Genomic DNA, 22780 nt, shown 5'->3' with positions numbered 1-22780 from the left:
ATCATCTTTCTGCCACACAACTGTTACATTCCAAAATTACTGCCAACTTAAGGCATCTTTTACGACTGAGGTTTGGCAATGATGTATGGGGACACAAAGCAAATGTCTCAATGCAGTAGTTCACCTCATTCTAGAGCAAGGCCTCCACTTGGTGGCTTACAAAACAATGGTTTCTCACACCCCCTATATAGGATAGGCTGTGTTTATAAAGTAGCATGTGAGAGCAGCTAAACAGAGAGAGATCTGGAGGACTTGATGATCTCTGAGGTCTCTTCCAGCCTTGGTAACACTGGTTGACAGTAGGCTGAACATGAGCCAGCAGTGTACCCAGGTGGCCAAGAAGGCCAACAGCATCCTGGCCTGGATCAGGAATAGTGTGGCAAGCAGAAGTGGACTCTGTGCCCTGTGCTCAGCACTGGTTAGGCTACACCTTGAGTCCTGTGTCCAGTTCTGGGCTCCTCAGTATAGGAAAGATGTTGAGATGCTGGAAGGAGTCCAGAGAAGGGCAACAAAGCTGGGGAGGGGTCTGGAGCACAGCCCTGTGAGGAGAGGCTGAGGGAGCTGGGGTTGCTTAGCCTGGAGAAGAGGAGGTTCAGGGGAGACCTTCTTGCTGTCTACAACTCCCTGAAGGGAGGTTGTAGACAGGAGGGGGTTGGTCTCTTCTCCCAGACAACCAGCACCAGAACAAGAGGACACAGTCTCAAGCTGCACCAGGGGAGGTTTAGGCTGGTTGGTAGGAAGAAATTCTTCCCAGCAAGATAGATTGGCCATTGGAATGTGCTGCCCAGGGAGGTGGTGGAGTCACCATCACTGGAGGTGTTCAGGAAGAGCCTGGATGAGGCCCTTGGTGCCATGGCTTCGTTGATGAGATGGCGTTGGGTGATAGGTTGGCCTCGATGATCTCGAAGGTCCTTTTCCCACCTGGTTCATTCTATTCTAAATGATAACATCCAACAACAGAGAGACAACCATGGAAAAAAAAACAAAGCACACAGCAGCCCAACACTCTGTTAACATTCATTTTATAAAATACATGACCAGATAAAGAACTCGAGCTTACATAGCGACCAGAGTCTTAAAAAGAATGTTCTGAATAAAATATAAATTAATTGAGCACATCACTAAGTTTTTGCCACATGTTAGACAAGTTTATAAAAGGCATTTTTCAGATAAAATAGTTATTTGAAAGAAAAATCCTTCAAAAGGGAAACTACTGAAGTCCTTTCTCAAGCAGTTCACTCCTAAAAGCGTTCAGTTCCAGGCCGACAGGTAGTACCTGAATTCGTTTGGGGCACGCCGTTTCTCTGCTTCCAGATCTGTCAAGCTTTAAGGGACAAATTTAGATGCTTTCAGGTCAAGAGTCATCAGTGCAAAGTAAAGCTTCAAGCTGGAAATGAGACAAGTGTAACAGAAAGAAACGATCCTGGTACAAAGCTTCCTAAGTTCACATTATGAAAAGAAAACAAACCCAAAGAGTTGTGCCAGGTGCACTCTTGAGATACTGAACATCAACACATTTCTACCACTGGCCGTGTTAGGGGGTCTCACCAAGCCATTAACATGGCTGATCATGTTAAACTTAACTTATTTGTGTCACAATTTCAGCTGGTTTTCGACTCAAGTCTTCGGAGAAGATCCAGGTTGCTGATGCCCGCTTAACTTTTGCTCCGCTTCTGATTCAGCCAACTGGCTTAAAATGCAGTAATTTAGCCCAAAGGAGATACAAAAAGTCAGGTCAACAGGCATCAGAATGGTGCTCTAAAGGAATGGGTTGTCCAGGGAGGTGGTTGAGGCCCCGTCCCTGGAGGTGTTTAAGAGCATGCTGGATGAGCCTGATCTAGTGTGGGGTGTCCCTGCCCGTGGCAGGGGGGTTGGAACTAGATGATCCTTGTGGTCCCTTCCAACCCTGACTGATCCTATGATACTATGCTAATGATATTTAGCTGGAAGAAATCTGATAGCCCATGTTTCTGAGTTTAAACACCTTTGCTCATTCAAGCACTCTCACTCAAGGCAGCCTTCCTCAAAGTTACATACGCGTGTAACGCACTGCCAGGCTCAAACCCCTGAAGTCTGTCAAAGGTTGAAATATGTTTAGAGAACTAGACTGTAGCCAGATTAATTTATTTTAAGCCTGTTAATTCCTGCAGAGTAAACATCAACACTCCAGCAAAGCAATTTCGCTCTGTTTGACTTTAAAACTCTTAACCAAAACAGGTTTGAAGGAGTTTGCGCCTTCCGCTGCTTAGAAGCGTAATTAGCACACTCCTTTCAAGATGAATGGAACTCTTTTCAAGTCACCACTCAGAGTATTGCTCATCAAGCTTTATTTAGTTATTTTTTAACCACATACTGGGGTGGGGTGGGGGGAATAAATAAATAAATAAGTGTCACTGGTGGTCAAAACCAGAAAGGAAAAGGAAGCGTTTTAAAACCTTAATCTATCAGGCAGCAGTTCCAGCCTCTAACTGAACTATAAGGCTGTAATTTACACTGATCTGCTGCATAAAAATGAGCAAATGAGCTCTCCAGTGCCATTCCAAATTTGAAAACTCAATCTGCAGAGTGTTTGCTCACCACTGTAAAGAGCTCTTTTCTTCTTTTCCACTGTCGTTGTTGTCGTTGCGCTGGCAGTCACGCCAGAATCTCAGGGAAGTGATTCCAGCGCAACCAGGGTGCTGAGTTTAATATCACGAATCATTTTGGATTTGCAGCTAGCTAAAATGCCAGAGTGGTGCTGTAAACAAACCAACTGAACAAGGTGACATAAAACACTCTCCAAATGGAGAGGGAAGAGATTTACTTGAACTAAGAAGGGCAGAATGTAACTTTGACCAAAAAGCATACTCAGGGAATGAACTCTTAAAGGAAGTTGCAAATGCCCTGTTTTAGGAGCATAAACTCAGAACCATTTGCTTAATCAAAATGGAACAGAAGCTCTTCCCTATACCCTGAATTCTCCTGATGATCATTTATCACTGAAGCAGATTAATGATATCCATTCTATGCTTTGTCATGCTACCAAATAACTAACTTAATTAGTTTAAACAATAGGTCCTCTGATGAAACAATGAACCTTGGGAGATAATCGCAGTCGTTTCTGCTGGGTGTTCTCAGTTAGTCTGAATCCTGCAATTCAGCCATTTGCTGTCTTTAAAAACCCCTTTAGAACAGAACCTGACACCTGCTCCTCCAAGTGGTGTGAACTTTTACCAGTTGTTCCGAGTGAAGAACACCAACAGCTGAAAGGGAACATATAAACACACATCTCATGCCCAGCTCAGGGCACTGTAAAAAAACCTCTCAGGTACTGGTCACATCTCAAAATGTGAAAAACATTCTACCTACCACATGGGTTTATCTTTATCAACACCAAGAAAAGAAGATTTCAAAGTTTCCAAAAAAAAAACCCACAAGGAAGAGCAGCAATCTTAAGAATTATCCTGGAAATATTTGGACTCAACTTTAAGTATACTGAAGACTGAGTTATCTTCTCTCTCTCTTTCTCTGCTTTCCAATTGGGAAGATTTTTAGTTGGGCTTGCATCAATTTGTGCTCAGAAACAAAAAGTCAAAGCCTGAAGTATCACTAACAAAGGAAGACAAAAATGTGTTTCCAGCTGGGGGGTGAATGGATTTATGTATGAAACACAACTTGAGGCTAACAAAGTGTACAGAGGAGGAGGTTACTCAAGAACTCAAGAACCCCTATTACAAGAGGGATGTGGAGGTGCTGGAACATGTCCAGAGAAGGGCCACAAGGATGATCAGAGGGCTGGAGCACCTCTCCTATGAGGACAGACTGAAGGAGTTGGGGCTGTTCAGTCTGCAGAAGAGAAGGCTCCGAGGTGACCTCATTGTGGCCTTCCAGTATCTGAAGGGGGCCTACAGGAAGGCTGGGGAGGGACTTCTCAGGATCTCAGGGAGTGATAGGACTAGGGGGAATGGAATGAAGCTGGAGGTGGGGAGATTCAGGCTAGATGTGAGGAGGAAGTTCTTCACCATGAGAGTGATGAGACCCTGGAATGGGTTGTCCAGGGAGGTGGTTGGGGCCCCGTCCCTGGAGGTGTTTAAGAGCAGGCTGGATGGGGCTCTGTCCAGCCTTATCTAGTGTGGGGTGTCCCTGCCCATGGCAGGGGGGCTGGAACTGGATGATCCTTGTGGTCCCTTCCAACCCTGAATGAAACTATGAAACTATGAAACTTCACCCCAAAAAAGTGTTGCTACAGTAGAATTAGGGTCTGACAGTGCACCAAGGATTTAAAGTTGCCATGTTAATACAAACTGATGCAAGCCACAATCAACCACAGAACAATCATTCTACTTTGCAGAAGAAGCTAGAACTGGGATTTACCTGAATACCACTGACATGACTCAAAAAGATACCTTTTAGTCTGGCAAGCCTCAGTTCACAGAGGTCACAGAGAACTGGTGCTACGAGGGCATAACCAACACAGCATCGACACATGCACTGGGCTCTTTTGAACGTGTTGCAAGCAAGTACTCCAATCTGAAAGTGTTTTTACATTTTAGGACTCAGCATCACTGCTGCACAAAGTGTTTTCTTAGTGGGTTGGGATTTATTTTCTCTGTTGTTTGTGGAAACTGTGTATAGGAGACCACAGGTCACGGATTTCACGTCAAACAGAAAGCTGCCCAACGTTACTGCCAGGATACCTTGACGGAGGCAGTTCAGAGACACAACAATGCGTTTTACATTCAGATTATTTCCTCTCTAATAAGCAAAGGACTCTCAGAAGGAAAGCAAAATAAAATAAATCAGTAGTGAAGGCCACATACTTTTTGCATTTGATGAGCTGAAATGCAAAACCAAACCCAAGACAATGAAAGCATCTTGTAAGAGGGGGGGAAAAAACACCACCAAACCGAAACAATGGAGGCGTGCAGAACCTCTGGGAAGTGATGGTTTAGTTGATGGGGGTGGTCAGCATGGAAACTGGAAGTGATGATTTAGTTGATGGGGGAAGCTGGTCAGCATGAAAAACTGGAAGTGATGATTTAGTTGATGGGGGTGGTCAGCATGGAAACTGTTGGGAATGCTGCAGCAGAACTGACCACAAAGACAAGGGACTATGAAGGGGAGCACAATACAGGCATCAACTAGGAAACTGTAACTTGCCAACTTGTAAACAAGGAAAAATAAAACCAAACCAAAAAGCATTTCACAGATTAAAAGTTCTAGGGAAGTAAACTTCTTTAAATTATTCTGTCAGTTCAACCCTGATTTAAAAAAGTATGGCTAGCAAAAATACATAAGCCTCAGCATATCTGTAAGTCTTGATCAGAGCAGCCATGAGCCTTTGATAAACGGCTGGAAACAAACACCCTTCTACTAAGGATGAAAGGAAAAAAAAACCCCAACATAAAAATACTCCATTCTCTTCTCTCTTCTCTCTCTCTCATTCCTCAATCCAATCAATGCATCTGTAGGGATTCACATGCTTCAAGAAAAATCTTGATGCTGCTATAGATTGAGACGCGGGGAGACCGGCGGAGGAAAACAGACAAACTCTCTTAAAATACTGCGGGCCACGTCGACGTTGTTCTGGGCAATTTCAAGTGCCCTCTTGACTTCTTCAAAGGAGTAGCCCTCTCCCATGAGTTTTGCAATTTTTGCATCCACATTTTCCATGGAACTGTCAGAGCTGTATGCTTTCCTGTGGTGTATTTCCGGGGCAGTCCTCCGAGGAAGCGGTTTAGGGGGTCTGGCTGGTGCTTGTGAACCATCTGTTTCAAATGAAGGAGACAGCAATCACTCTAAATTGGCTTAAAATTATGTTTGTAGGTAGGTCAAGCCTCATCAAGCAGCTTGAAAAAGTAGAATTCTCAAGAAACACGAGTAGGTACTTTAATTCACTGCTATACCTCATTTTACAGTGTGGACAGAAGCTGAATTCAGCAAGAACATTCAAAATGGAAGTAACTGAAATACAGTTTTGATAACACGATCAAGAATATACCAGTTACAATCTAAATGATCCACAGTTGGTAGAAAAAGGGACTTTTTACAAAGGCTTGCAATGATAGGATGAGTGGGAATGGATTGAAGCTTAAGGAGGGTAGATTTGGACTGGATATTAGGAAGAAATTCTGGTTTACAGTGAGGGTGGTGAGAGACTGGAACGGGCTGCTTAAGGAGGCTATGGATGGCAGCTCTCTGGAGGTGTTCAGGACACATTGGATGGGGCCTTCAGCAACCTGGGCCAGAGAAAGGTGTCCCTGCCAACGGCAGGAGGGTTTCATAGAATCACAGAATTGTTAGGGTTGGAAGGGACCCCAAGGATCATCCAGTTCCAACCCCCTGCCATGGGCAGGGACACCTCACACTACAGCAGGTTGCTCACAGCCACATCCAGCATGGCCTTAAAAACCTCCAAGCATGAGGCTTCCACCACCTCCCTGGGCAACCTGTGCCAGTCTCTCACCACCCTCATGGTGAAGAGCTTCTTCCTAACATCCAATCTGAATCTACCCATTTCTATTTTGGTTCCACTCCCCCCAGCCCTATCACTCCCTGACACCCTAAAAAGTCCCTCCCCAGCTTTCTTGTAGCCCCCTTCAGATACTGGAAGGCTACAATAAGGTCTCCCCGGAGCCTTCTCTTCTCCAGACTGAAGAGCCCCAACTCTCTCAGTCTGTCATGTTTTGAACAACATGATCTTCAACGCCCCTTCCAACACAACCATTCTATTATGAATCTACATAAAAAGAAAATGCAAACCAGCAAGGATGGTGAAAAAAACCCACAGCCATTCAAAATTCTAAAGACTCTCAACTCTCAGCCCCCAGTTGGGGAATTAAGTTTTAAAACCAAACCAAAAAAAATCCAAATTTGATCACAACTTTATTCAGGACCAGAAGCTGTGCAGGAGAGGAGCCCAGCCAAATATGCCTGAGGGAGAAAAACCCTTCGCTTATGGATACTTCTTGTAGATTCTGCTCAGTCAATTGCAGCTCATTTCATGCATGGCAGACACAAGTAAGTGCAGAAATAACTGGTAGCTAAAATAAACCAACCCACCACTCTAATTTCAGTGGTGAGAACAGAACACAGTCCTCCTCCCCTTCTACTTCCCCTCTGGAAACACCTCCCTGTTCCTTCTCTCCTGTGGAAAGGTTATCTGCACAGTAAATGCTGATGCTAAGCGTCGCGATCTGCTGATGGGCAGAAAGCTAATATTCAAACTTGCTAATCTTCTCAGAGTCAAGAGTTTCCTTCTCAAGTAAACTTGGAACTTTACTGAGACCTCTTTAGCCTCACTGATTCCACAATAAGAAGCTTAAATACAAGCAGCCATAGAGCAGAAAACACTTTCAAGAGCAAAGGGAAGAAAAAAAAAGAAGTCTTTAATCCTTCTAAAAGTGTTCTAAAAAGTTCCCTCAGCAGTGACTTTGATAGCTAAATTAAAGGAGTTTCTGGCTGTGATGCTTCCTGTTTACTTACACCAAGAGCAATGGCATTCTGCAGTGTTAAGTACTGCAGGGATGGTTTTTGACTGATGAAAATGTTCTATCTCTAGTATTGCTGTTACAAACTGCTACCTGGACAGAGGGAACTGTAATTCAACCAAGTGTGTTAAACAAGTCAGGTGAATGAAAATCATTCACCTACTAGGTCCAGACAAGCTGTACTCTTCCTTTCACTTGGTTTTCATTCATTCAGATGAGAGTGCTGCTATAGATTACAATGCCATTTCTTAATTCAGAGAATCAGAGAGTCACAGAGTGGTTTGGCTTGGAAGGGACATTAATGATCATCTAGTTCCAACCCCAGCCTGCCCCAACCATAGGCAGGGACACCTTGCATTAGACCTGGTTGCTCAGAGCCCCATCCAACCTGGCTTTGAAACTTTTCCAGGGATGGAGCACCTACTTATTTTGTCTCTGGGCAATGTGTTTCACTGTCTCACCACCCTCACTGTAAAGAATTTCTTCCTAACATCCAGTCTAAATCTCACCTCTTCCAGCCTCAATCCATTCCCCCTTGTCCTACCACTAAAAGCCCTTGTAAAAAGTCCCTCCCCAGCTTTACTGTCCTGCCAAAGGAAGACAAGCAAGATGGTGATGTTCAGGTAACAAATGGATGAGTGATTAAAGATGTACAGTGAGGGGTTAAGATTACTTTTGTTCTAATTTCATTGCCTGCTTTCCTTGCAAATAGTTATGACAACCTACAGATCCTAAGGGCTATTTCTTTTATGTTATGTTTTCTTCCCTCTGAAGCTCACAGAATGATAGGGTTTGGAAGTGGACCTCTGGAGATCATCCAGTCCAACCTCCCTGCCAGAGCAGGTTCACCTAGAGGATGATGTGCAGGACAGAGCCTAGTCAGGCTCTGAATGACTCCAGACTTGGAGACTAAAAACCAAATGAGAAAGGAGTTGAAATTTCTCACTTCACTGATTTTAGACATCTCAGGAGTGCAACAGAAGAATGCTCTTTGGATCTAATGCTGCATCATGTTAAACCCAAGAAGCTGTCTCTCAGAAACCTTTCACACATCAAACACACACATCTCATTATGGACTTCATTTCTATGGAGGATGAAACAAAATTCAATTAGCAAACTTCACATTTTTCCCTGGCTTGAAGAAAATCCTTGTGCATAGATCAGACCCTTCTGTATGTGTATGACATGGACCCTTCTGTGTGTGTATGACATGAGGCATTTTCTGCTCTCCCCAGCCTAATACAGGCTCTAAACTGATGGTACTTCCTGTACGAACCCATCGCTTTGCTGAAGCTTCCAAACAAACTTTATGAAGCAATCACATCATTTAGAAAGGTCATGTTTAATTCTGTCAGCAGCTTTGCAGCTCAGACATTTTCTTCTCCCTACAGTGACATCTCTCTCTCTACAGCACACACACACTTCCAGATCCTCAGCCCTCTCTAACTCAATTCCCATTATTATTTTGTTAAGTGCTGACATCTCTTTCAGTATCTTTGCATCCACATAACATTTTAGCTGCAGCTGGGTATCATATGGGATCCTGAGCTTAAAGATACTAAGCCTAAGCTGCGTGTCCATCTGGACACTGAGATAGAGGTATTTAAGCAGGACTTTCTTTCCCAATCTCCTGTTCCCTCTGATGTTTCAGCCACTGCAGATGCCTAAGTCAAAACTGTAAGAGATTTTCTCATTACGTAATTCAATTAATGGTTTCCACAGCGAGGAGCTTCCTCTATCACTCACATTTCTGTCCTTCAGCCCTACATTTAACCCTTAGGTAACAGGTTAGTATGAAGGCAGACACAGCCTCATTTAATATCTGAACAGGGACCTACAGGAAGGCTGGGGAAGGACTGTTTAGAAGGGCTCACTCCAACCTCCTTTTAGGAAGTTGTAGAGACCAAGGAGGTCTACTCTCAGCCTCCTCTTCTGCAGGCTGAACAAACCCAGTTCCCTCAGCTGCTCCTCACCAGACCTGTTCTCCAGACCCTTCACCAGCTTGATTGCCATTCTCTGGACAGGCTCCAGCACCTTAATGTCCTTCTTGGACCCAGGACTCAAGGTGTGGCCTCTGCAGAGCTGAGCGCAGTGCTACAATCACTTCCTCGGTGCTGCTTGTCCCTCCATTCCTGACATAGCCCAGGATGCAGTTTGCTTTCTTGTCCACTCAGGCACACTGCTGGCTCATACTTACACAGGCTGTCAATCAACATCTCCAGGTCTTTCTCTACTGGGAAGATTTCCAAACACTCTGCCCCAAGCCTGGTGCATTACATGGGGTTGTTGTGACCCCAAGTGCAGGACGCTGGCCTTGTCGAGCTTTATACAACTGACCCCAACTCATCGTCCCAGCCTGTCCAGGTGCCCTGTAGTAACTGCACATATTGGTCCATCAAGCTGTTCAGCATGATCTTTGTATTCTGTATCCCAATATTCCCCCTAGGGTCAATGAAATCCACCTTGAAATAACACAGGACAGCTTCCACCTAACATCTCCATGTAAAGCAATTCAGATTTACATGTGAGTGCTTTAATAAGGCCAGGTGAGGGAAGAGGCAGCAGAACCAATATCCTTAACTAGCCTTTTGAATCTCTTTCTGACAGAGTAACTAAATTCAGTGCAATACAGCAGACAGCTACACTGGAGGCCTAATTTTCTTCTACCTTTCCCACTGATCATTGGCTATGTTTAGGTAAAATATGCTAACTATCAGCAGTATCTCCTTCTCTTGCAACTATTGTACTAAGTTTAAAAAGTTGAATTTAAGAAGTTTGAAACAATATGCCCTTGAGATAGTACAGCAGTCTCAAGGAGAAGGACTTGAGGGTGTCAGCTGCTACAGAACTCAACATGAGCCAGCAAGGGTTGCTGGCAGCCCAGAAGGCAGCTGTATCCTGGGATGCAAGTGGAACAAGTGAGGTGATTCTGCCCCTCTAATCTGTGCTACTGAGACCCCACCTAGAGTACTGCATCCAGTTCTGGTGCCCCTAACACAAGAAGGACATTGAACTGGGGTCCAAAGACCCAGAGGATGCTGGGAAGATGTTCAGAGGGCTGCAGCACTTCCCCTAAGGGCACAGGCTATGAGAGTTGGGTCTGTTCAGTCTGGATGAGAAATTATAGAAGCCTCCCAGTAAAGGGAGAGTTGGGGAGGGACGTTTTACAAGGGCTTGTAGTGATAGGATGAGGTGGAATGGATTGAAGCTGGAAGAGATGATATTTAGATTGGATATTAGGAAGACATTCTTTACAGTGAGGGTGATGAGACATTGGAACAGGTTGCCCAGGGAGGTCATGGATGGGGCCTCCCTTGAGGTATTCAAAGCCAGGTAGGATGAGACCTTGAGCAGCCTGGTCTAGTGAAAGGTGTCCCTGCCTATGGTAGGCTGCTTGGAACTAGATGATCTTCAAGGTCCTTTCCAACCCAAACCATTCTATGAATCTATGAACTGAATATGTTGCTGAATTAGAATAAATTTCTCATTACCTGCTAATGATTCAGTTAAACATCCTGACAGCAGCCTTAAAACTAGTCACACTGAGGCACAGAAGTTAAAGGAGCCACCACGCTACTCTAGCCAGTAGCTAAATTAGCTCAGAGAGTGAGCTACATTTCTTGTCCAGCCTGTTCCCAGAGTCACCATAGAAAAGGGATGAAATAAAGAACTGATCAGTTCAGAGTAAATGCAAAAACACAAGTTCTGCATACAGTTACACTCTCTACATTGTCTTTTGATATCATAGATGTAGGGGAATCAGTTCAGCAGTTCTGATCTATGGAATGACTGCCACTGTGAAAACAACTTTCCAATTAAGAGCATGACATGATCCATCACATAGCCTCCATCTAATTGAGATTAAATTGAATAGCTTGCTGCACATCATGCTGATTTGGAATGATGTATTTATAGCAAGGGTCTACACATGGGCATTTTAGAAGGTGGCTGTGGGAAACATACAGAGAGAAAAGTATGAAGTGACATCAGAATGGGCTCAAGAAGCAAGGCTCCTGCAGCAGCTCAGGGAAATTCAAAGCTGTTCTACCACAGAACTGCAGGAAAACTCCAGATCATTACAATATACTTAGGTAATTGTTGTAATTTGTACTATAAAATAATTTATACTGTAAAATAACTTGTACTATAAAATAATTTACACTATGAAATAATTTGTACTATAATTTATACTATAAAATAATTTACACTCTAAAATAATTTGTGCTATAAAATAATTTGTACTGTAAAATAATTTACACTATAAAATAATTCATACTATAAAAGAATTCATACTATAAAATAATTTTAAAGGCCCTAAATAATTCAGGTTACCTCTGTAGAGAAAAACAGATCCCCCCCAGTGTTATGTATAAAACATCCCAACACCAGGAGCAAAAAGGGAAAGGCTGCACCATTAGTAAATGTATCCCCCCCCAAATGCTAATATTTCCCAAGGCATCCCATCAATTCTCAGATGTGCTGTTCCTTAGCGTTCTGCAGCACTCCTGAGGCTTATTTAACTTCCCCTGTACTTTCAGTTGTATTTTAAGATGGAAAAAAATACATTCATTCTTTTCTACACCCCAGCAGGGTGGCACTACACATTCCTGGGAAGGAGAGACACAATTACTGGTAAAAAATGCCTAATTTTCCATTTGGGGTTGCTGCAATTAAACACTGCTGATATGACAACAGGAAGAGGAAAGGAATTAAGTCCTTTCCTTCCTTTGTGCATTAGAAAAGAGTTTGCATGATCAATCCTCTCTCATCTGGGGAATAAATAATGGTTCAAAGCATTACTTGGTTTTCAGTGCTGTCTCTTCAGGCAGCAAAACGATGTGGGCTTGACAATTCTCTCCCTCATACACCACAACACCTCTCAAAGAAAAGGAAATTTGCCTAAAACCTGGTGGAAGGTAGCAGTGCTGCTACTCCAATTAATGGGAGCAGCTTTCCTTTAAATACCCATTTGTGCTGCCTGAAAACCACAAGCTAAATTTCCAGGGCTGAGGAATTGCTTCTGTTGTAGCTGTTGCAAATGGAAGACTGCATTTTGGGGTTGGTTTTTTGGTTCTTTTGTTGTTCTATTAAAAAAAGACATTTTAACATTTCCTTATGAGCTCAGACTGGCACATTAGTAAAGAATGAAATAAAAAAAAGATCAGAAAGCAGCAGTACTTCACAGAGTGAAGCTACTTTGGTGTGGTCTTGTTCCAGGAATCATGAAACAAAGGTGGAAGTGAGATGTGTGTGCCACTGCAGGGCTTCTGATGTCTTGTGAGCTTTTTCTCCCAGGCAACCGCCAGCAGAACAAGAGGACACAGTCTCAAGCTGCACCAGGGGAGCTTCAGGCTGGATGTTAGGAAGAAATTCTTCCCAGAAAGAGAGATTGGCCATTGGAATGTAGTGCCCAGGGAGGTGGTGGAGTCACCATCACTGAAAGTGTTTAAAAAGAGAGTGGATGGGGGGCTTGGTGCCATGGTTTAGTTGATTAGATAGTGTTGGATGGTAGGTTGGACTTGATAATCTCAAAGGTCTTTTCCAACCTGGTCTGGTCTGGTCTGGTCTATTGTATTCTATTGTATTCTATTGTATTCTATTGTATTCTATTGTATTCTATTGTATTCTATTGTATTCTATTGTATTCTATTGTATTCTATTCTATTCTATTCTATTCTATTCTAATTGTAAATCTAATTCTTATTGCATTCCATTCTACTGTACTGTACTCTGCCATGTCCCAAAGTGCCATGTCCACACATTTCTTGAGCACCACTCAGTGACTGCACTGCCTTGTACAGCCCGCAAGCCCTTTGAAAAACTCGCTCCCCAGCTTTCCTGTAGGCCTTTTTCAGGTACTGGCAGTATGCTCTCCATTCCATTCCATTCCATTCCATTCCATTCCATTCCATTCCATTCCATTCCATCCCATCCCATCCCATCCCATCCCATCCCATCCCATCCCATCCCATCCCATTCCATTCCATTCCATTCCACCCCACCCCACCCCACCCCACCCCACCCCACCCCACTCCATTCCATTCCACTCCACTCCACTCCACTCCACCCCACCCCACCCCACCCCACCCCACCCCACCCCACCCCACTCCACTCCACTCCACTCCATTCCATTCCATCCCATCCCATCCCATCCCATCCCATCCCATCCCATCCCATCCCATTCCATTCCACCCCACCCCACCCCACCCCACCCCACCCCACTCCATTCCATTCCATTCCATTCCATTCCACTCCACTCCACTCCACTCCACCCCACCCCACCCCACCCCACCCCACTCCACTCCACTCCACTCCACTCCACTCCATTCCATTCCATTCCATTCCATTCCATTCCACTCCATTCCACTCCACTCCACTCCACTCCATTCCATTCCACTCCACTCCACTCCATTCCACTCCATTCCACTCCATTCCACTCCACTCCACTCCACTCCATTCCACTCCATTCCACTCCACTCCACTCCACTCCATTCCACTCCATTCCACTCCACTCCACTCCATTCCACTCCATTCCATTCCATTCCACTCCACTCCACTCCATTCCACTCCATTCCATTCCATTCCATTCCCATTCCGCTCCACTCCATTCCCACTCCACTCCACTCCATTCCATTCCACTCCATTCCATTCCCACTCCACTCCACTCCACTCCACTCCACTCCATTCCATTCCCACTCCACTCCACTCCACTCCACTCCACTCCACTCCACTCCACTCCATTCCATTCCCACTCCACTCCACTCCACTCCACTCCATTCCATTCCCATTCCACTCCATTCCCATTCCACTCCATTCCCATTCCACTCCACTCCACTCCACTCCACTCCACTCCATTCCATTCCCATTCCACTCCACTCCACTCCATTCCACTCCACTCCACTCCATTCCACTCCACTCCACTCCACTCCACTCCATCCCTATTCTTATTCTAGTCTATTTTAAAATGCCAGAAAACCCTCTGCCCTTCTCAGAGCAGTAAGAAGAACTCCAATTCATTTATGCATGCACTTGGGCAGTGAGCAGAACTGATGCTGTAACCTCTACACCCACAGACAACAGGTAGTCACTTCTACCTTTTTAAAGCAAACCCTTTTTCTTCTCCTGTGACGATCTCCTATCTTTCTAAAGCCACTTGTTGCCCAGATTGACAAAAAAAAGCCCTCACTGGACTTTATGAATGAAAGTTCTTTGCTTGATGGAGCTACAATTTTCCACAAGAAGAGTTTTCTACCTTACCTGTAGAGGGCGGAAATTGATCATAGTCTTGAGATGTCCGATTTGTTTTGGCGTTTTCTCCAGTTACTCTACGAGCAGGTGGCAAAGGAACATGAGCAGATATTGGGTCAAAATGAGGATCTGCAGCAAGAGAACAACAACAACAAAATCACAAACAAACAAAAGAGAAGTGTACGAGCATTATTATCTAGGAGAGGGGTGTTTGGTTTGGTCTGGTTGGCTTGTTGGTTTGCATTTCGTGAGTTTGGGTTTGTCTGTTTGGTTGGGTTTTATTGATGGTTGGTTTGGAGCTTTTTGTTTGAGTTTTTATTGGCTATTGAACAAGTGTTAACAACAGCCTAGATGTGGTTTCTGTGGTGGGCTCATAAGTGTTTGTATGTGAAGGGAAGGAACTTCTTGCTGTTCACAGATTCATAGGAAGGTTTGGGTTGGAAGGGACCTTAAAGATCGCCTTGCTCCAATCCCCCTGCTATAGGCAGGGACTAGACCAGGGTGCTCAAGGCCCCATCCAATCTGGCCTTGTGATTGCCCATTGGAATGGGCTGCCTGGGGAGGTGGTGGAGTCACCATCATTGGAGATTTTCAGGAGGAGACTTGATGGGGTGCTTGGTGCCATGGGTTAGTTGTTTAGGTGGGTTGGATTGGTTGATGGGTTGGACACGATGATCTTGAAGGTCTCTTCCAACCTGGTTTATTCTATGTATTCTATGAATGTCTTCAGGAAGAGGTCCTCCACAACCTCCCTGGGCAACCTGTCTCACCAACCTTACTGTAAAGAATTTCCTCCTAATATTCAGTCCAAATCTACCTGGGTTTGATGAGATTATTATTCTAATCTGACAGGCTCTGATGGGTAGCTGAGAAATCACCCCCGAGGCTTGTATGGAAACCATTCATCAGAAAGCTCACCATAAATCATCTACAACAGCTTATTTGACAAGATTTAAAGTGAGTAATATGGCTTTAGAAATACCACACAAATAAAAACCAGACCAATCTACACAACCATGCATGGCTAAGGAGGTGCACACACTTCAAAGATTAATGAAATCTGCTGCTAGGAGATTGTATTCATATTCACTATGCAAATATGAAGAAAAATAGATGGCCACAGAGACATCTTCCAGATTTGAAATGGAAAGCATTTTTTCCTTTCTTTAGTATTAACTCTACCAGTGGTGCCTCTTAAGACTGTTTGGAAGCAACACCAATTCGAAACTCTGCATGTTGGTGGAAACTGCACACAGCTTCCACGGAGGAAAGAAAAGTCACGTCACAGGCACGCTCCTGAAGGACAAAAATCCTGTTGCAGGCATCACCAGGAAAGGCATTCAGTTTAATTAACCTGGCAATCACAGACTTTCCAACTCAAAGACAAGACCTGTCAATTGTGAAGGTAAGTTTCATAGCTTTTACAAGCAGCATACTGGACTGAAAGTGCCACAGCGATTCACAGGAAGAGACGGGTGAAAACTGAGCAGCGAGGTGGTGAACCACAGCTGTCAGCAACTGTGCTCACAAGGGAGGGAGTCCTGCAGCAAAATTTTACAGCAGTTCTAACCAAGCAGGATGTTCTTCTCATAGAATAATTTAGGTTGGAAAAGACCCTCAAGATCATTCAGTCCAACTGTAAACCCCACTCTGCCAAGCCCACCACTAAGCCATATCCCCAAGCACCACATCTACATAGCTTTTGAACGCCTCCAGGGATGGTGACTTTGTCACCTCCCTGGGCAGCCTGTTCCAATGCCTGACCACTCTTGTAGGAAAGGAATTTTTCCTAATGTTCAAGTTAAACCTCCCCAGCACAATTTCAGGCTATTTCCTCTCATTCTATCATCTGTTACTACAGAGAAGAGACTAAGCCTCTCCTCACTCTGACCTCCTTTCATACAGCTGTAGAGAGCAATGAGGTCTCCCCTCAGCATCCTCTTCCCTCAGCCACTTCTGACAAGACCTGTTCTCCAGATGCCTCACCAGGTTTGCTGCCCTTCTCTGGACATGCTCCAGCACCTCAATGTCTTAAACTTTATCAGGAAAGAGAGAAGCTTCACAGTGAAAGGAAAATGAAATGGAATACATTATGTCCTTTGTGTTCCTACCAGGGTGAAGGAACAGTTCGTGTCCTGAGGGAGGTCTGCTTCCTGAACCAGCAGGTTTTGTGTGCTCAGACATGCTGTGCCGAGCAGGTGGAGGGGGTGGTGGCAGTGAAGGGGGTGAGTTATCAAAGGTATCTTCACCTGCATTGTAGGAAAAAAGGCAAAAAGAAAGAGATCAGCAGCAGCACTTCATTAAGAACTGCAGAATAAAAAGTGATGCTTCAAATTTAGCTTTCTCTAGCTGCCAAGGCCTTTACTCTTAGGGTTCATCTAGCACTTCAGCAACTCCAGTAATGAAAATGTAAACCTGACTCCTGCTATGCACAACCTTCTTCTAAAACATGCTCTGGATGACCTTCTGCAATGCTCAGTTTCTTTTCTGGGATGCTGGCAGGGAGAGATTTCTTTTAGTGGCTCAAATTCAAAGAGTGTATTATAATGAAAGCTTCACTGAATATCCTGGTGGTGTAACAGCTGTGTTTCAGCTAAGCAAATACAGAGTCATAGAATGGTTTGGGTTGGAAGGAATCTTAAAGACCATCTAGCTCCAACTCCCCTGCCATGGGCAGGGATACCTTCCACTTAGACCACACTGCTCAAGGCCCTGGCCATCCTGGCCTTGAACAGCTCCAGGGAGGTGTCACCTACAACTTCTCAGGGCAACCTGTTCCAGTGTCTCCCCACCCTCACTGTAAATAATTTCTTCCTAAAATCCAGTCTAAATTTCCCCTCTTCCAGCTTCAATCCATTCCCTCTCATCCTATCACCTTCACACAAAAGTGGTGAAGACAGGACTAGAGCTACCAAGCAGTGTGATTGTTGGGCGCTCTTCTCCTTCAATACTCTTGTACACTTCAGGGAGCAGACAAGAGTATAATGCAGGAAGATGGCAAGTGTTCAACATGTGTTATGGAACCAGAAAATTGGATGATGACACATATGGACAGGTAAAGTCACACAGCTGAGCTTGTCAGGGAAGGTGTGGTTGGTGGCCAAGCACAGTCCCAGTATACATATTTGTATATTATTTGTACATGTTTATCTATACTATACACACATGCAGAGTTCCCTGACTTCTGTGCATCACAGAGCAGAAATCAGGGTTGAAAAAGGTAGCTTTCAGTGACTGGAGGCAGCAGTGAATTTTGAACTGTCCTTTGCTAATGGAAAGCACCCAGGTCTAAAGTTACTGATTTCATTTTCTTTGGCTTAAATACCCCTTCTCTGCATTTGATAAAAGAGATGGAATTAGATACCCAAGCTACAGCAGGAAAAAAACTCTCCATTCCTCTACCCAATTGCAATGCTCAAACTTCCTATTAAGGGAGAAAGTGAATCTAATTTACTTTAGGCAAAAGGGTTTTGATTTTCTTTACAGCTTGATTTCAGATTTGGACTACCTTTTCAAATGTCTTACATGAGGGCTCACAAACAGTTACCAAGTGCAAATCACTCAGACAGATACTGACTCCTCGCTGTAAAGTCTAGCCCATAGAGTTTGGTACTCTCAACATACTCAGCACTGGCTGCTTTTGAATAAACATGGCATTTGGTTGTTCATCTCAGCAATGTTAACCATGAAATGTGATCAGCAAAAAGTCTGCAACCTAAAGGGGGCACCAGAAGATCATAATCGGAGGGTGTCCTGTTGAGCAAAGAGCTGAGCTTTGGGTTGTCTCTGGTAGGAGGTCGTGCAGGTGGCAAAGGTACTGGAACAGTAGGTGCATCACAGGCATCTCCTGAATGACACAATCACAAGAAGTGAATGTTTTCTTGCTGTACCCCTGGAACAGCACAGAGCAGATCTTCCTGCTAAGCAGTGAGAAAGAAAACCATACCTAACTCTGGGTGTTTGGACTTCTTCACCTCGGAAGCAGCACTGTGTGTTCCATTCATGACTCCAGCACATTGACCATTCTCACACACCCTGAAGACAGACATGGAACAGGAAGCAATCAACCAGTTATCCAGGTATGAACCCCCAGAATGACCAAGTACCTGAGCTGGCAGCTTATTGTGTGAAAAATGAATGAAAGACTTGATAAGTTGGAGCGATTAACCATGAATAAAAATGCTTGGAAGGGCTGCACTGCTTCCTGGAGGGATGCTGATACAGCTTAAAAAACTTACTCAAGGCTGAAATGCAAGACAGAAATAAAACCTAATATTAAATATAGTTCTCATTTCAGAGCTCAGCTCATTAGTTTGATTCACACAGGTAAGTCACAGACTCAATCCTGTTTTGCTCTCCCAGCTGTTGAGTTTCCCCTAGCAGAAATGTGATAAAGGAAAATGTAGATCTTTTGGTAATTATCCACTGTGAAGTACACAGAAAAGTCATTGAACAGAACAAACACCACAAAACCCAGCCAACCCAAACCCCCCAAACCCAACAAAACCAAACAAACACCAAAAAACCCACAAAGAGAACACTACAACACACCACCAGCACCAATGCCTGGTGAAGCATGTAAAACCGTAACAACTGAATGAGCCAAAGAAGTTTTGCAGGTTCCTCTTCATTTCTGCATCAAAAAGCAGAACCTTGCTGATGCTTTTCCCACAGTTTACTGATTTGTTTTAACTGGAAGCAGAGTTATGTCCTCAAAATTGAACTATTTAATATGAAAATAACCTGTACCCAACAGTCCAAATCTTGTCAGGAAAATATTGAAGGCTTCTTTTGTAGGAACATGGAAACATAGAATGGATTAGGTTGGAAGGGAGCTTAAGAGATCATCTACTCCTACTTCCCTGTCATGGGCAGAGATGCCTCGCAACTAGACTTCATTGCTCAAGACCTCATCCAGCCCAGCCTCAAACACCTCCATGGAGGGACCATCCACAATCTTTCTGGACAGCCTATTCCAGAGTCTCACCACCCTCACAATGAAGAACTTCTTACTAAAATCCAGTCTAAACCTACTCTGCCTCAGCTTAAAACCATTCCCCCTCATCCTATTGCTAGACACTCTTATGAAAAGTCCCTCTCCAGCCTTCCTGTAGGTTCCCTTCATGTATTTGATGGCAGCTATAATGTCCCCATGGAGTCTTCTTTCTGGGCTGAATAACCCCAGCTTCCTCAGCCTATCCTCATAGCAGAAGTGCTCCAACCCTTGGATCATCTTTGTGGCCCTCCTCTGGACTGGCTCCAACAGTTCCATGCCCTTCTTATGACAGGGACACTAGAACTGGGTGAAGTATTGGAGGTGGGATGTCACAAGAGCAGAGTGAAGGAGAAGAAACACCTGCTGGCCTCACTCCTCTTGATGCAGCCCAGGATACAGTTTGCTGCCAGCTCATGCTGAGCTTCTCACCAGTCAACACCCCCAAATCTCCTTCAGGGCTACTCTCAACCCACTCTGCACCCAGCCTTTAGTTGTGTCTGGGGTCGGTGTGATGCAGATGCAGGACCTTGCACTTTGCTTTTGGAGTCACCATCCCTGGAGGTATTCAAGAGAGGATGGGATGTGGCATTTGAAGCCATGGTTTAGTAGTCATGAGGTGTTGAGTGACAGGTTGGACTTGATGATCTTTGAGGTCTTTTCCAATCTTATTGATTTTATGATTCTATGACTTATCAAACCTTATGTGCTGGCCTACTTCTCAAGTCTGTCAAGATCCTTCTGAATGACATCCCTTCCCCTTCAAGTGAGTCCACCCCACCACACAGCTTGGTGTCCTCAGCAAATTTGCTGAGAGTGCACTCAATGCCACTGTCCATGTCTCTGACAAAGATGTTAAACAGCACTGGACCCAGAAGAGACCCCCTTGAGGGATGCCACTTGTCACTGTGTCCAAGTACAACAGGAAGAAACACAGGACAAAAACCTTTTCATAACACTAAGTACTGTTTAAATAAATGAAAAAGAACTAGGAATTTAGTCCTGTCATTGGAACTGTGGACTGTACACATTCAGGAAAAAAAAGACCCAGAGAGTTTCCTTGGAAAGAGGCTGAACAATTCCAGCTCCACAATAAAAGTCCCAACCCACAATGCATTATTATTATTATTACTACTAAATACTGGCAAATCTGCCAGAGCTATATGCAGCTGAAATTTCAGACCTTGGGTTTTTCACCAATAGTCCAAACATTAACAAACTTATCAGCTTTGACCATATGGCAAGGAGGAATGAAGAAAGGTCTGGAATCATTTAAATTATATAAACAGGAAGGAGGAAGTGAAATTGTGTTTGTGGTCCCAAGAGTTGTAACTGGGAGTAATGAAATAAATGTAAGAGTAATTGCAAGACTTTAAAAACAAAGCAAGAAACCCCTAATGGTAAGAGCTATTTTGTTATTATTCAATGAATTTCCCCAGGGAAGTGGTAAAGGAAGTGCTGCTTCTATCTCTGAAACTAGATTGGCTCAATCTCTCAGATGCTGTGGATGCAACACTGACTCTTCAGCACAGACACAAGATCACAAAGAGCATTTTTTAGGCTGGAGGAGAAAGTTCTTCACAGAGAGAGTTGCTGGCCATTGGAATGTGCTGCCCAGGGAGGTGGTGGAGTCACCATCCCTGAAGGTGTTCAAGAGGGGGCTGGATGTGGCACTTGAAGCCATGGTTTAGTAGTCATGAGGTGTTGGGTGATAGGTTGGAGTTGATGATCTCTGAGGTGTTTTCCAACCTTATTGATTCTATGATTTTCTCCTTTAATTTGAATCTATTCTGATTTCCAAGCCCTGTGAGGAAAGGCTGAGGGAGCTGGGATTGTTTAGCCTGGAAAAGAGGAGGCTCAGGGGAGACCTCATTGCCCTCTACAACTACCTGAAAGGTGGTTATAGCCAGGAAGGGGTTGGTCTCTTCTCCATGGCAACCAGCACCAGAACAAGAGGACACAGTCTCAAGCTGCACCAGGGCAGGTTCAGGCTTGAGGTGAGGAGAAAGTTCTTCCCAGAATGAGAGATTTGCCATTGGAATGTGCTGCCCAGGGAGGTGGTGGAGTCACTGTCCCTGGAGGTATTCAAGAGGGAATTGGATGTGGCACTTGGTGGTGAGACACTGGAACAGGTTGCCCAGGGAGGTTGTGGTTGTCCTCTCCCTGGAGGTCTTCAAGGCCAGGTTGGATGGGGCCTCGAGCAACCTGGTCTAGTGGAAGGAGTCCCTGCCTGTGGCAGGGGGGTTGGAACTAGATGATATTTAAGACCCCTTCCAACCCAAATCATTATGGGATTCTATGATTCCCAGAAGCTGCTACAGCAAGGTCATTCTGCTCTTTTGTGTTGCAGTTGATGTATTGTCTGAGAAAGGTTATACCTTATGTACCTCTACTCATGCAAGCAACTCAGCCTTTATTAGATGACTTTGCAGGGTACAGGGAGATATTCCCATGCAGAAGCACAGCACACCAAGTTAAATAATGGCATAGGTAAAAAGAATTAGGACTTTGCATTTTTTATTTCTTACTATTTTTTGAGCTTGGCCAACACTGAGACTTTTATTAATCACTGATTTTTTTTGATTGCTTTTTTTTTAAGTCTCATACAGTAGACAAGAATTTAAGCACTTAAGATCATAAAGCTTGGACAACTGTGGAATATTCATGTCTATGCACTGAAGATTGGATCAGCATTTCTAATAGAGGCAGAATTTGTAACCTGCATGCAAGGAGTGATCAGACTCTGACCTTTTCTCCCAGCTGTTCTAAATCCTGGTTAAACTGGTGTAAAAATGTTAATTGCCTGAAACTGGGATGAGAGGCATGTCAGGCTTTATTGATGGTGGGACACCCACAGGAGTTGAGCTGCTGGAGGGTAGAGAGGCTCTGCAGAGGGACCTCGACAGTGAGACAGATGGGCAGAGGCCAAGGGCAGGAGATTGAACACATCCAAGTGCCAGGTTCTGCACATTGGCCACAACAACCCCATGCAGTGCTACAGGCTGGGGTCAGAGTGGCTGAGAGCAGCCAGGCAGAGAGGGACCTGGGGGTGCTGGTTGATGGTAGGAT

At 44.4% G+C, this 22780-nt stretch overlaps 1 protein-coding gene across 4 annotated transcripts in view; it reads right to left on the bottom strand.

Moving 5' to 3' along the window:
• Positions 1–1005: 1005 nt before the first annotated feature.
• CBLB (Cbl proto-oncogene B) overlaps positions 1006–22780 on the bottom strand; it is a 116161-nt gene continuing 94386 nt past the window's right edge. For 3 of the 4 annotated variants that reach the window (XM_068168427.1, XM_068168425.1, XM_068168429.1), the window contains 5 exons: positions 18665–18753; positions 18434–18565; positions 16830–16967; positions 14728–14847; positions 1006–5747 (listed from right to left, as the gene is read on the bottom strand). In XM_068168427.1, coding sequence (XP_068024528.1) covers positions 5485–5747; positions 14728–14847; positions 16830–16967; positions 18434–18565; positions 18665–18753 — 742 coding nt within the window. In that variant the 3' untranslated portion in view covers positions 1006–5484. The remainder of the gene's footprint in view (positions 5748–14727; positions 14848–16829; positions 16968–18433; positions 18566–18664; positions 18754–22780) is intronic. The other variant, XM_068168426.1, reaches the window with a different exon arrangement.

Source organism: Melanerpes formicivorus, unplaced genomic scaffold, assembly GCF_026170545.1.
Source record: "Melanerpes formicivorus ecotype bairdi unplaced genomic scaffold, bMelFor1.0.p_v2 SCAF_138, whole genome shotgun sequence".
Classification (NCBI taxonomy): domain Eukaryota; kingdom Metazoa; phylum Chordata; class Aves; order Piciformes; family Picidae; genus Melanerpes; species Melanerpes formicivorus.
This window is presented reverse-complemented; position numbering and strand designations above follow the sequence as displayed.